The sequence below is a fragment of the Condylura cristata genome, unplaced genomic scaffold (assembly GCF_000260355.1).
Source record: "Condylura cristata isolate star-nosed mole 26May11 unplaced genomic scaffold, ConCri1.0 scaffold00024, whole genome shotgun sequence".
NCBI classification, from domain to species: domain Eukaryota; kingdom Metazoa; phylum Chordata; class Mammalia; order Eulipotyphla; family Talpidae; genus Condylura; species Condylura cristata.
Window position 1 is genome coordinate 24,873,236 of NW_004567125.1, and position 14,579 is coordinate 24,887,814.

General features: G+C 38.8%; 1 protein-coding gene across 1 annotated transcript in view; it reads left to right on the forward strand.

The window, feature by feature from the left end:
* The window catches only part of RGSL1 (regulator of G-protein signaling like 1), a 45,527-nt gene that overhangs the window by 14,452 nt on the left and 16,496 nt on the right, over nucleotides 1–14,579 (forward strand). The window contains exons 9-14 of the mRNA XM_004688148.1: nucleotides 1,947–2,054; nucleotides 4,330–4,435; nucleotides 9,100–9,293; nucleotides 10,369–10,486; nucleotides 10,950–11,064; nucleotides 14,011–14,140. Of these exons, the coding sequence (XP_004688205.1) occupies nucleotides 1,947–2,054; nucleotides 4,330–4,435; nucleotides 9,100–9,293; nucleotides 10,369–10,486; nucleotides 10,950–11,064; nucleotides 14,011–14,140 (771 nt within the window). The remainder of the gene's footprint in view (nucleotides 1–1,946; nucleotides 2,055–4,329; nucleotides 4,436–9,099; nucleotides 9,294–10,368; nucleotides 10,487–10,949; nucleotides 11,065–14,010; nucleotides 14,141–14,579) is intronic.

A 14,579-nucleotide genomic window follows, 5' to 3' on the forward strand; every position in this document is an offset into this window, starting at 1 on the left:
AATAGGCAAAAGTTTTGAAAATTCTGTTCCACCACTCTCTCTCTGAGCTTGAACAAGTTATTTCACTTCTCGAGACTCATTTCCTTATATATGAAATGCAGACACTGGCAGGACTGTGAGAGGATTGGAGTACTGCAATAGTCAATATGTGTAGTTCAGATTACATTCAAATGTGTATAAGTTCTTTGAAACTATGATGTCATGCTGCCTTGGATGCTTGCCCTTCCTGGTCATACTTAGACACAATTTATTTAAATCTAGTATGAACAGCCCTTCTGTCTATCTCAAGAGTTCACCTATTCTCTAATCCAGAAAATTCCACAATTACCTCTCATAAATCAAAAGAAAAATGGAGGGAAGGATGACTAGTATATTTCACCACATAAACACCAAACAACAGACATTCCTGTGGTGGCCATGGGCTGCTGGCAGTGACCAGAAAGAGCAGGACCTACCCTACGCCTTCCTCGCCCCCAAGCACTTATCATTTCTTCCTCCACTAGTGCTTATTTGGAGCCCATGCCTGACCAGATAAAGGACCTTCTGTGCATTTCACAAGTTGTGGTCCTGATTCCCAGGTATCTCTCACATGGGACCATGACCCCACCACAAGCTCACTGGGTTACAATACTCTCTGCTTCAGGTAAATAAACTAAGCCCAAACTATAATATTTACCCAAGGTTACATGGTAGAGGAAGCTGAGAGGATCAACCCTGAGAGGATCAACCCACTGCTCTTATTGCTTATGCTCACAATTCCCTGGCTGAGAAATAATAAAGATGACATTGACAACACTGGTATAAAGACAACTGAGATTTTTGTTTTGCATCTCAATATTCCTTCAAGAATCCACCACTAGAATACCCTGGAGAGTTTCAGAAAAACTGTGTTAGTTAGACTACTCTAAATCCTGGAATGCATGACAGGAATGCATGATTCCACATTGGTGGTGGTGAGGTACTGATGTTCTGTACCTTCTATTGCTGGTATCCAGTTCAAACTTCTCTTACTCTCTCAGTCTCACTGTCCCACCTCATTTTGGAAACAGAAAGTTTCCCCTCTCAATTCACTATGCTTGACTAGAAACAATGCCTCATTATTTCTAGAAAACATTATTCACTCTCACAGGATAATAATCTACAACTCATTGGAATATGATTTTAATGTCATACTGATGATACTCAGATATGTGAGTTATCAATTCTGAAAGTAATTCCCAAAGACAGAGCCAAGAGAGAAGGGCCGTAGCATGTTCCTTGGCATGTAATATTCCTGAATGCATCAAATTCTTTGAATAGACAAATGTTCAAAATGCATTTGCAGTTCTTCTTCCAAACTGTTGGCTGCTTTGAAGAGGTCAACATTTATTTGGACGAGTTACTTCTTGTTTATGACTTAACAGTATATCTTTCAAAGTGATATCTTAGTTATTTTAGCATCTCTTAAAGATGCTGACTATCTCTCCATGGTTGGGTTTTCCCAAAAAAGGAATATTCTTCCCATTCTTGAGGAGAAAGGAAACATAGGAACTTGTCTTCCTTGTGCAAACATTCTGTTAATACACTAGTGATTTTTTTTAAAGATTTGTTTTTTTATGCATACAGAACTGGGGTACAGGCCAGAGGTACAGGGGTAGTGAGAGGATTCACCAAACACAGAATGGGGAGCAAAACAGGCAGATCAATGACGTACACTGCTAAGGGGTGCAGTGGGCAGGTCATAGAGGTCTGCTGCACCATGTGGATCACCTCCAGGGCAGGGATCAAACTCATGCTCAAGTGGCTTTAGCTTCTTAGCACTATGATTTAACCTGCTGCACCACCAGGGAGGGTTCGAAACCCTAGTGATTTTAAATTTAAACCAAGGCAGTAACCTCAACAAAAGTACATTCACCTTTGAACCAATAATGGACAACTATATTCTATCCATTTTTCTTCCTTGATAGATATAGAGAAAATGTCCTTTGAGGAGCTTTGCTATAAGTATCCAAAGTTGGCCATAGAGAAGATCAGCAATGACTACAAAATATATTGTGAAAAAGCACCTAAAGTGGGTAAGTGCTTAAATTTAGGTATGTTTAAGATAATCAGATAAAAGAAAAATTTCAAAACTCTAGAAGCATAAGCCAGAAGAGAAATAAACATTCATTGAAAATCAGGAAGGTTAAGAGAGAATCGTCTCTTATTCTCCTACTAAATATGAGAAGGGTATTATGAAAGTGAGATGCAATTATTAATGAATAAGATAAGTGAAAATTGTCAACACCTACCTTCTTACCTAGTTACAGCTCTGGGGTTTAAAATAATTCAAATTTGTTTTTTGCCAAGTTTTCTGGAGTCAGAGTTGTCAAAGGAGGTATGTTGGAGTGTGTTCTTAGGAATAACACCTTTAAGGGTGAGAGGAGAGCAGGGTTGGGTCAAGGTAGATGTAAAACTATCAGGGAGTTACAACAGGTCTCAACAGCTCTAACAGATGGCCCTTCCATTGAACTTGGCCCTTCCAAGGAACTTATACACCTCCACATTGACACGTAATAGATGTGGCTGCCCTTAGAGACAATATAACCTAGGGTTGAATGTAACCTTTGGCCAAGGCAGTTTCCAGAGGAAGGCGTCAACTATGAACTCTAAACAGCCATCACTTCACTAGCTGGGAAATGGATACTTTGGTCCTAAAGAGAGAATCTGAGGCTTGTATGAAGGCACCAACTGCTATCCATTTGCTTTGTATGGAAATTGTAATAGCTCCTTAAGAAATCTGGCTAGTTTCTTTCCTCAGGGATTTTAAATGAAGAAGGCAGATACTCACTACTAAAGCTTATCTGGAGACCACAATAACTGCTCTTCTTCCTCTTCTCTGCTATCTATTGTAGATTCCCTCAATGCTCAGCTAAAGTGTCTGCAGGTCTTGGGGGAAAGAGAAAATCTAACAGCATGACTTAGATACCCCTATGGGACCTGAACCCTTGGTTGTGATACACAGCCCTTGAACTTGGCTGATGCACTTGTTAATTTATCATCAGAACTGGACTGTAGAATACCAAGAGGAGAACAAAGGAGTTCTCTGCCTCTGCTGTGTAACTGAGACCTGATGAGCCATCTGTTGCTAGTACAGTGATTCTTTTGCTTGCCTGAGACCCCTTGCCATAAGGAGTTTGGGATGACTGATAGAAGCATTCCAAGATTTAGGACCTCTGTGTCCAACACAGGCCCACAAGTTCTCTGTGGCCACTGAGCACCAGAAATGTGTCAAGCATAAATAAATTATATAAAATATATTGTTCAAATTATGTTTTTCCTTTTGGCTCTTTTAAATATGTCAAGTTCATGACATATTTCTATTGGCGAGTGCTGGTCTAGACCCACAGACGCTAAAGTTTAAGGATTAGAAATTATCCTCAATAAGTCCCTCATACCAATGATAAATAAATCATTCTTAATTTCATCCTTTGGTTTCCAGACCCATGTCTTCTACTTTCTGGGGACATAACACATAATGATGGTCTAAAATATATTCTACTTAATAAATATTTTAAAACATTGACTAGAAGATTAAACTATGTTTTAATTTCTGGTGATGAGATGATTAACACACAATCCCTGTCCTGAATGAGCTGACATTCTATATTTTCTTCTATAATGTTAACTTGCACAGGCTCCCTAATACTGAGATCTTTGAAATCTTTATTTTTCAATAACAATGTTTAATTTATATTTTTGAAATAATGCTTTTGAAATGGCAATCAGGAAACAGACACTTTGAATTGTGTATGAGATAGAATAATATTTGAGAAGAAGCTTACCATGGAAGAATGTCACCATAAAAACGAGTGGTTTCAATTAAAGCAAATTTCAGTTGATGAAGTGATAGGGAATCTGTGAGAGTTTGATGATGATGAAGCATGAGTTCCAGAGGGCAAGTGGAAGGATGTAGGATGGGTTAACAGGAGATTCAAGGAAGACTGGAAGTCATAAGGAATATGATAGGATGGCATCTGGCCCAGTTAAAATTGGGAAGGGATAATATTTAATGTCAATGTGATAAGGAAAAGTAGGATGAGCTTGTCTCAACCGTCTTCTGGAAAGTTGGGCTTTAGGCCTTATGACTAATAGACTTAGATAACAATGTTTGGAGTGATATTAGTGTCAGGAGTGGTAATCATCCCTATGTCTCTTACTACTAAAGGTTTGAGGTCGCAGCCGTTGTAGTGAGACTGAATTTTCCACATGCACTCAATTTCTGCTAGATGACTGCTACTTTGCCCTGCTTGTTTTCTGCAATGTTCTTTCTCACATGGTGCCCCCCAAATTTGTGATTGTTTTCTTTAGATTTTTCAGTGGAAATTATCAAAGAACCAAGGATAATTTCACTCTCATCTAGGAAACTATCCTTTGGCAAAAGGGGTGAAATAAAGAAGCCCTCGTCAAGACCTGGGTAAGATATAGAGTCTGGCTGTAGCAACATTTCCAGACACAAGCTGTCTTTACTCTCAATTTGTTTAATGTTGAATTTATCTTTCTGTATGTAGATTTCCAGACTTTTTTTATATATCACACAGAGATGTATAGATACTTTATATTTTAAATAAGTACTTATTCTCTAAACTTGGTGTCATGCAGAATGATTATTTTACTTACACTGTCATGGAGAACCTTTCATGTTAGTATGTATAGGTCTACTTTTTTCCAGAGTATGGATGCAGAATGACTTATTTCACTATATCTTTTTTATGGGCATTTAGACTACCTTTACTTTTCATTACTATAAATTATACCACAATAAGCATCTTTGCACATCTATTTTTGTGGGTTCTCCAACCCCCTTATTCTCGGGATTTTGCTTGGTGCCCAAAGTTCCTTCCGGTTAAGCTAAAAAAGAGTCAGACAGGGGATCTCTCACCAGGACCTAAGTCCCGTTATGAAGTACATACTAGAAAACCATTATCTGCTGAAAACAGTAGGCAGACTTTATGGCCAGATTAGCATAACCAGCTAGACCACCTTGCCAGAAAGTTAAGTGTAAATAGGATGTTTGGATTAGCAGTGACAATGAAGCCCCCTAAACAACAGCCCCTACTCACACCCCCTAGCTTGTGCCAGGCATTTATGCATCCCTAATATACACCCCCACCATGCACATTCCTCCATATACTTGCCCACCTTCCCTGTATCTGATCCCCAATAAATATGAGATGGGCCATGGGGAAGGGGCTGCCACACACAGCCAGAGACGTAGCCCTCTTGGGTCTGTCTCTCAGTACTCGTTCTTTGTCTCTCCTTATTGTGCTGCTCCCAGTGCTGCTGCCTTGCGAGGTGACATATTTTATCTATATGTGTTTTTTCAAATTATATATTACTTTAGTGGCTTCCAGCTGGTTCCTTACTTACCGTAAGTTCCTGCTTTATCATCATCCTAGATTCAGCCTTGGCAGGTCTCACTGCTTGGCAAAGGCCGTGGGCCTTTCTGGAACACCCACTCTTCTTTCTTTCCACCTAGCACACATGCCACCTACCTTAGAAATTCTCCAACTGTCTGCTGTGTCCTTCCTCTGTTCTAAAACACTAAGCCCCTAAAATATAATACCAAGCACTTATCTTAGTGACAAGCAATATGAAAATTTGCATATAAATAGAACATAAAAATTGGTGGTAATGATAGAGCTTTTTTGAGAAAAAATTATAATTTTAATTTCTGTTACTTATAACTGTCTCTGAACTTGATAAGTCTTATTCTTTTCTAACTATTCTGTCTAGATCTTCCTTCTCTTCATAGAAATGGAATTATTCGGTGATGTTCAATCATTTAATATTTCTTTCGCTATTTAGCACTCTCCAATATGTTTACAGAAATATTTATTTTCCAAAGAGTCAAGATGAGCATAAGTCAAGTCTTTCTAAATCATTTATTCATAAGGTCATTAAATTCTAGAGGGAATATGCAGGATCATTTAGTCTAGTTTCATGTCCTCCGTTATGCCCACAATAAAATGGCCCAGGGAAATTCCAGTTTTAATTCTCTTAACCTTTTCCTTAACCTGGTTTCAATGTAATAAAAAACTATTGATCATTTGTGTCCCAGACATGTTTCAGATGCTAATGACACAAAATAAAAGATATAATACTTGCCCCTAATCTAATATAATCAAATAAACACAAAGCTAATCTTAAAAAGTTTTAATAAAATATTGTTAATTACTATGAAAGTATAGTGGAAAGAAAAGGGAAATCTGAGGAAAGATTGGTATAAGTTTGAGGATCAGAAAGGCCATAAACTATATGTAAGAACTCAACTGCAAATAAATGTAAATATTTGTGGTCTGACTTACCCTTTGAAGGTGAAGAAGTGTTGCTATGATTTAAACTTGCAAACATGAAAGTAGTATTTAAAGGCTTGAAAACAGTCCAGTTACATTACACACAGAACATATGGAGTGAGGGGACATAAAACACAAGATTAGAAATGAAGATTGAGACCAAATAACTACAAGAAGGTCTTGAGGGAATTGCTAAGGAATTTGTATTCATTAAACCACAATGAACATTTATTTGGGTTTGCTGGAATAGGACTAGTGAAGTACATATCATATGAATTTAAAAATATAACTCTGGAAGAAATGAAAATGGTTGTCTAATGAATCAGAACCTAAACGGAAGGCATAATTAATAGTTAAAATTTTTTTTCAGTTGTTTGGGCAAATGATACTAAAGGCCTGAAGTAGACAGTGGTGATAGAAGTGGCAGAGGGTATAGAATTTAAAACCCTCAGAGAGGAAGAAACAACCACTTAGCTGATGGCATAAGAACATCACACACTATCTCACCATTAAAGCAATGATAAAACTGGACAAGACTATCAAAGAAATTTTAGAACCCAATAAATTATATTATCCAAAATACCAGTTTAAATTGTCACCTCTTCCCTCCCCCAAATGCCCACAGGTATGAGGGAGGCAGGGGATGCAGCAATAGACTGTTCCAGAGATGACTTAATTACTGGACTCACAAAGACTTCTAAACAGAAGGAAGCCATGTTTAAGGAAATAAAAGAAAGTGTGATGATGATAATTATTAATTAAATGCAGAACCTCAATAATGAGACAAAAATTATAAAATATAACCAAATAAAAATTTTCAAAAATATTGAAAATTCAATAATTAAAATGAAAAATTCATTAGAGAACCAACTACAGAGATCTGAGTTGTCAGAATCAATTAATTTTAAAATAGCTCAATTGTTATTACCCAGTCTAAAGAAAAGAATAATAAGGACCTAAAAATAGAAGCTTGGACCTGTGGGATACCATAAAGAGCACCAATATGCAAATAATTGGAGTTCCAGAAGGAGAGGAAAGAGAGTATGAGGGCAAAAACTTGTTTTGAATAAGTACAAAATAGTTGAATATTTCTCAAGTTAATTGACAAACATATAAGATGTTTAACGAATCCTAATTAGTCTGAGCTCACAACTGGAGAGCCACACTTAGTAGTCAGCTGTTGTGAGGAAGAAAAAAATGTCTTAAATATCATACAAGGAGGACTTCTTATATCCAAGGTATGTATAAAAATAAAGCTAACTTCACATCAGAAATAACAGTGATGAAAACTGGTGAACAATAAATTCAAGCTAAACTCAAAGGGAGTAGAATGAAATCAAAATGGGTATTACTGAGGAAATCAATAAAAGAGAAAAAAATAGAGGAAATGCAGGCAGACAAGAGCGTTTTTTGTAATGATCAAAATATTGATAAACCATTCGCTATATTGACAAGGGTAAAAAGTGAGATGTGCAGAGAATCAAAATATGGATCAAAAGAGAGGATATAACCACTGACTTTAAACAAAAATTAAGGTTATAAGTAAATTCAAGGGACAAATAAGGAGCTTCAATGAACTAATACATTTGCAGAAATACCAAGATTTGTGAAACTGTCTCAAGAAATAAAAAATATGGATAAATCTATAACATAGAAGGAAATGAATGAGAAATTTAAAATCTTTTAACAGAAAAAAATCTGTTAAAATTTTAATTTACTGGAGATACATATCCAAGATACATTTACAGAATAAATAATGCCAATATTCTAAGAACTTGCTGAGGACATAGAGGGGGAAGGAGCATTTGCTTACTAACTCCTCATCCCAAAGCCAAACAAAGTACCATAGGAAAAGAAAATTACATACCAATCTGCCCCATGGGTCCAACTATAGGAACCCTTAGCAAATACTAGCAAACCAAGTTGCATAACATGTACAAAGTGTTTGACAGCGTGACCAAATGAGATGTATTTGGGGTGCGAGTTTAATTTAATATTAAAAAATCAATTAATACAATATTCCTAAAATAAGGGGGAGATTCTACATGATTATCTCAATTGATGCATAAAAAGATTTTACAAAGTCCAAAATCCATTCATGATAAAAATTCTCATCATTAAAATAGAAAGGCATCTACTTAAAAACCCTGTAGCTAATATCACACATAATGAAATTGGTAGGGTGGGGAGGTTGTAGGTGTGTGTGGAGAGATTTCAATGACTTGTGGGTGCAAGTGACATAAAGATAAAGTTCAAAGGGCAGTTGGAAGTGGAACTCATGGGAGCTAGAGCTACTTTTACTGTGTAAATGAAACAAAGTTTAGTGGAGACAGAGACTGTCTGGGGAAAATAATTATAAGGAAAAATTAGAGAGGACTAAGGGTGAAACATTAGGAGTACCTATTGTTTAAGGAGCAGTGACAGAAAAAATTAGTAGGGAACTTTAAAGAACTGATCTATAACAGTTAATCAATCATATTTTGTGTCACTAATTTGGAGTTGTTTTGAATCCATCATGTAAAAAGAGGACACCACTGAAAAACAATCATCCCCTTTAAAATATCTCTCATTCTCCTCCACTGTGTTGTCAAATGACTGGACCAAGCTTAGGATGACACATAATCCTCTCTCCAAGGAGATGAGCAGATGGACTGATCCAGCCACCCTGTTCTGCTTACGTGGCTAAAGACCCCACACACAGCCTGAGGATGACCTTCCCTAGCTGGAGGAGAATCCAGGATCATTATCTTTTACTTGCTATCAAGGATTCTTTCTTATTTTCCAGAAACATGGAAGAAATTTTCACAAATACAAACCACTTGGAGTTCTTCAGGGAGTTTCTCAGAGAACGGAAGGAAGAAACTCCACTGCTATTCCTGATAGCCATGCACAGGATCAGTACAGAGAAAAACGAAAAGGCTCACAAGTCTCTCCTTGAAAGTATAATCAGGACTTTCTTCCATAGCAAAGTTCCTCCTGGTATGCATGCTTTTCTTGTGTTTCTTTCTCCCATTAGTACCTTAGGCAACTGCCAAGTGCTTATCTCATGTGAGCCCCCAAAACACAAGAATAGCAGTGACCACTTGGGTCAGTATTGAGAGAGGAATAAAGATTGAGAGGGAGAGTGAAAGCAGACAGCAGAAACAACAAAACGCAAAGAATAATAGCAGTAAAAGAAGCCAGTGTAAGACACTGGTACTTCTCTATGAAATATATCCTCATTTACCTTTTTTCAACCCCGAGTTACTCCCTATGCACTCCATTTGACTAATGTGGAAGGTGAATCAAAGAGAAGTTAACTAGCTTGTCCAATTGGTGGAATGGGCATTCAAACTCAAGTTACTTGACCCTCAAATCAACTAGATTGGAGTTAAATACAAATGCAAACTGGTAGTATGCCGGATTCGTGTCCACCACTGTAGGGTTGTAGAGAGTTGTACTGAGAAGAACTGTCTCACTGAAAGATCTTTGTTTCATAAATTTTGTCTTGTTGTCTTGGGTGATTTTGATCCATGTAATTTCATCTTGACCAGAGCAGATGTTTCAAGTAAAGTCACTGATCTTTACAATTCTGGGGCAAACCAAAAGGGGTTAGCATTACCCCATTCTTGAGTTAAATAACTCTCTAGCAACACAATGAAAGCCTCCTATTTAGGCACAGATGAAACAGATAGTTGGAGGTGTTCCTGGGTTTGCTGCTTACTTATGTCAAATCAAGATAAAGCTCTAAATCTAATGAAAGATAAATAAGAGGTAAATTCAATAAATCCTGTAGGAAATACTAATTTGCTAGGCCTCAAGATAGCAAGTTCTGTACACTTCTGAATGAGATAGAAGTGTTTCCCCTTACACAGTAATTTTTGACATTTTAATAGAACTAACCCAGGATAATATTTGCACATAACAATCCAAATAGACTTTTGAGATTTCCAAGCAATGTGGAAAACTCAGTATCTACACAGATTGAGAAGAAAGGATGGTAAGACTCTAAGGACAGAAATTTTCAGTTTCCTCAGATGATAGACAATTTTTATTTCTCTCTTGCACTTTTTAGAAGAAATGCTGCAATGCAATATCCCTTTTGTCAAAGAAATTGCTCAAATGCGAAGCATCAGCATAACCACATTGTTTATGCTCCAGAACTATGTCATGAAATCTCTGGAAGAAAGGTGGTAAGTATTGCTTGGTGAAGGCAGTGATTCTTTCTAGAGAATCTCATTGGCTTCTGCAAGTCACATTACTCGGCAGCTTACAGCCCATTCTCTTATAACCCATCGCCACAGCAGTCCTACAAAAGAGGGCAAATCCATCTCGAACCTTCTTAGTGTCTGTCGATTGTCACCTCTACAATGGAGCTCGCTAGGGTCCTGGGTGTCCCTAATATCTCTGCCCTCTCCCAGTTTGGCCCACTGAGTGGTACTGCTGCATTTATGACCCATTATGGCCCCCATCACAATTCTGCCAACTTTGTGGGCTACCCACCTTCAAAAATGCAGATGTATAGGGACAATCAGTTATGTTCTGATGATATGTTAAAATGAATTGTATGACAAATGTATCTGGTTTCTGGTTGTCTTTGAGGGAAGGGTTCCTATAGTCTTTTATTCTGCTATGCCTGTAACTTTAATCTGGCAGGTTTAAAGAATACCAAGACTTATTCCCACCTCAGCCTCCAGAGGTACAACATGAAATAAAACTTCCACTGAAGAAACCCTCAAAGATGGTAGTGTCTCACCTCCATAAATCCCAGGTCAGTGAGGGAGACAGTGAGGACAAGATTTGGGGGACAAGGAAACCACTAGGTATCATTGACCATATACAGCAGATTTCACTGTTAGCTTATTTATTTACTACAGCAACTACTTTTAGGGGTAGGTTTTTATATTTCCCTTTTATAAAGGAAAAATCTGAGTCTCAGAGAAAATGTTATGTAGGAATTTAAGAAAATCTTTATCTTTATTATGTTTAGAAGCAATTACTCGTCACGGGGTTCAGGTACATGAAGATCAAAATTATCAGTTACATTGCTCAAGGCCAATCTATAGGACATGCCATGAAGCCAATGGATTTGATCACCTCTGCACCCAGTTAAAATTTACTCACACCTGGTCATTATCACAATGGAACTATTAGGCCTCCACTTACTCTGTGAGCTGCTTCTTCTTTTTTAGAGAGAGAATGTCTTATTTGTTTATATTGTTATTATTTTTTAAAGATTTAATATAGGAGGGCCCTATATGGTAATTTTTTTAAGATTTATTTATTTATGCATCCAAGAGCTGGGGTGTAGGCCAGATGAAGGAATTGAAATTATTAACCAGAGACAAAGTGGGAAACAGAACAGAGAGATCTACTGATATACACTGCTGAGGGGAGCAGCAGGAGAGACAGGAGAGGTCTGCTGTACCATGTGGGTCACTTCCCTGGCTGGGAATCAAACTCCTGACGCAGTGGCTGGGAAGAGCTTCAGAGTGCTGCACCTTAATGCCTCCAGTCCCCCAGGGAGCGTTCTGTTCTGTGAGATTCTTGCAGTATAACAAAGGTCCAGCCCAAACAGAGGAATCTTGCAGGCCAGCAGCTCCCAGAGGGAATGCCATGGGATGACCAGAGAGTATGCCCATTTCTGGTTTCCAAATTCATCAATTATCTAATGTCTTCTTTCTCCCAAAGAAAGAGGGAAGTGGGAAAAGAGGAATCCTATTTAGGGAAGTCTCCTTAAAAGTTTGGAGAAAGGGCCCTTCCTGGTGGTGCAGTGGGTTAAAGCACAGCACTAAGAAGCTAAAGCCACTTCCTCATGAGTTCAATCCCCGCCTGCCCCGGAGGAGACCACATGGCGAGGCAGACCTCTCCTGACCCGCCCACTGCTCCCCTCAGCAGGGTACTTCGTCGATCTGCCTGTTCTGCTCCCCACTATGTCTCTGGTGAAGTCTCTCGCCGCCCCTGAGCCTCTGGCCTGTACCCCAGTTCTGTATGCACAAATAAATAAAGTTTTTAAAAAAAAAAAAAAGTTCGGAGAAAGAATACAAATTCCCCATATAATCATTTGTTCATTGTGTTATAGGATTGCTTGTATTATCAGTACACTTCAAGCCCAATCCTTTCTGACTGTCAAGATGATGTTTTGAGAACTCTGCAAGTTACACCCAGGCCTGTACTCCACTAGTCCAGATATGAAAACACAGGACTTCCCTCTTTCTCTGCTCTGTATCTTCCATACCTGAATGAACTCCATGTCAGGGTACCATTATTTAAAATTTTATCCATGTAGGATTTCTAAGGAATACCAAATCTGGAACCAGAAAACTTCATTTTAATTTCATGTCTTCCAGTTGTTATTAAATAAGAAATGATAAAAAGAAGCCAATGTGGGGCCCTTCCTGGTGGCAGGAGGGGTGAAAGTACAACACTATGAAGCTATCCATAGCCACTGCAACACAAGTTCGATCCCAGACACAGGAGGTGACCCACAAGGCACAGCAGACCTTTCCTGTCTCACCTGCTGCTCCCCTCAGCAGTGTATTTTGTTAATCTGCCTGTTCTGCTCCTCACTCTGTGTGTGGTGAACCCTTTAACCCTCAACACCTCTGTCCTGTACCCCAGTTCTTGTATGCATAAATAAATAATAAAATCTTTTTTTTAAAAAAAGAAGCCAGCAGCCCTCCCTGGTGGTGCAGTGGGTTAAAGCACAACACTAAGAAGCTAAAGCCACTTCCTCATGAGTTCAATCCCCGCCTGCCCCGGAGGAGATCCACATGGCGTGGCAGACCTCTCCTGACCCGCCCGCTGCTCCCCTCAGCAGGGTACTTCGTCGATCTGCCTGTTCTGCTCCCCACTATGTCTCTGGTGAAGTCTCTCGCCGCCCCTGAGCCTCTGGCCTGTTCATGACAATCATGAAAACAGTTGTTTTTCTACCTTATACACAGAAAACAATGACATGCAGACTAAGTAAATTGACACAAATTACAAAATTAGGGAGAAATTACATTCCAGATTCAAAGTTTCTGATCTCAAATCCAGTATCTTTTGCACCTGAGCACCGACTTTAAATCCATGCTGAGATTGATGCTCCTTCCTGTAGATGGGAGACCTGAACCAGGTCAGCAAGATTCCTTCTATCTCTACACACTATGTTTTTTCAAGGGGTTAAATGACTAGGGAATGGTCACTGGGAATCTGTGTTAAGAAACACAAATGAATTCATGTATGTGTGTTTATGCATGTTGTTTGTGTGTGTGTGGCATGTGCATCTTGCATGCAGTTTTATTTTTCTTCAAACATTAGACATGGTTTTACTTATCTCTTTATGCCTTCGACATTTCAAATTACTGTGCCTGAGCCATCATTTATTTCCTGTGAGAATGGATACATCTGTGGCATCTGGTTCTTCCTGTTTTTAGCACTCAAGCTGCCTCCTACAATCACATCATCTCACATCTCCACTGCTGAAAAATCTGACCACAACCATACATGACTCAGCTAGAATCTTCTACCCACCAGATGTTTGATCTGTGGAAAGTTATACAAGTACTCTGACCTAAGTTTCCTCACCTTTAAAGTAGAGCTAGCAATGATTCCTTCTTGTGATAGTAGTAGTGTAGGGTTACATGTAAGGAATGTCAAGTTTCTGACACAAAACAGACCCTCAGTGAAGAGAGCCAGACTAATGAATATAACATACCTCTATCTCTTTCCTCAGAAAAAATGGTGGCTGAAATTGATCAGCTTCATCCGGAGCTTTTGCAAATACCGCAAATTTATGTCTGATCCCAGTAAGCGCCAGGAATTAGAAGACTATCTTCGTTTCGAAGTATACAATAACAAGGAAAGTAAGTCTTTACTCCCTTTACCTGCCGATACTTCGGCCACAAAGTTTAGCCCAGATAAAAAGTCGCAGAGCTTATAGCTTCATGCCATGCTTGTGTGAGCCTGGAGGTGAGCGGAGACCTCATGACCTGGGTGCCAGATCAACTACACCCTCTACTGAAGTTGTGACTGCAGTGGGCCAGCCAGGTGGCAGGGAAGCAGGCGAGGGCATTTTGAAATGTGTTGTTTCATTTGTCCTTCAAGAATTCTTGTGATTTTTTTTTTATTTTTTGTTAAAGATTTTATTTATTTATGCATACAGAAATGGGGTACAGAACAGAGGTGCAGGGGCAGTTAGAGGATTCACCAGAAACAGAGTGGGGAGCAGAACAGGCAGATCTTTGAAGTACACTGCTGAGGGGAGCAGCAGGTGAAACAGGAGAAGTCTGTTGTTCCATGTGG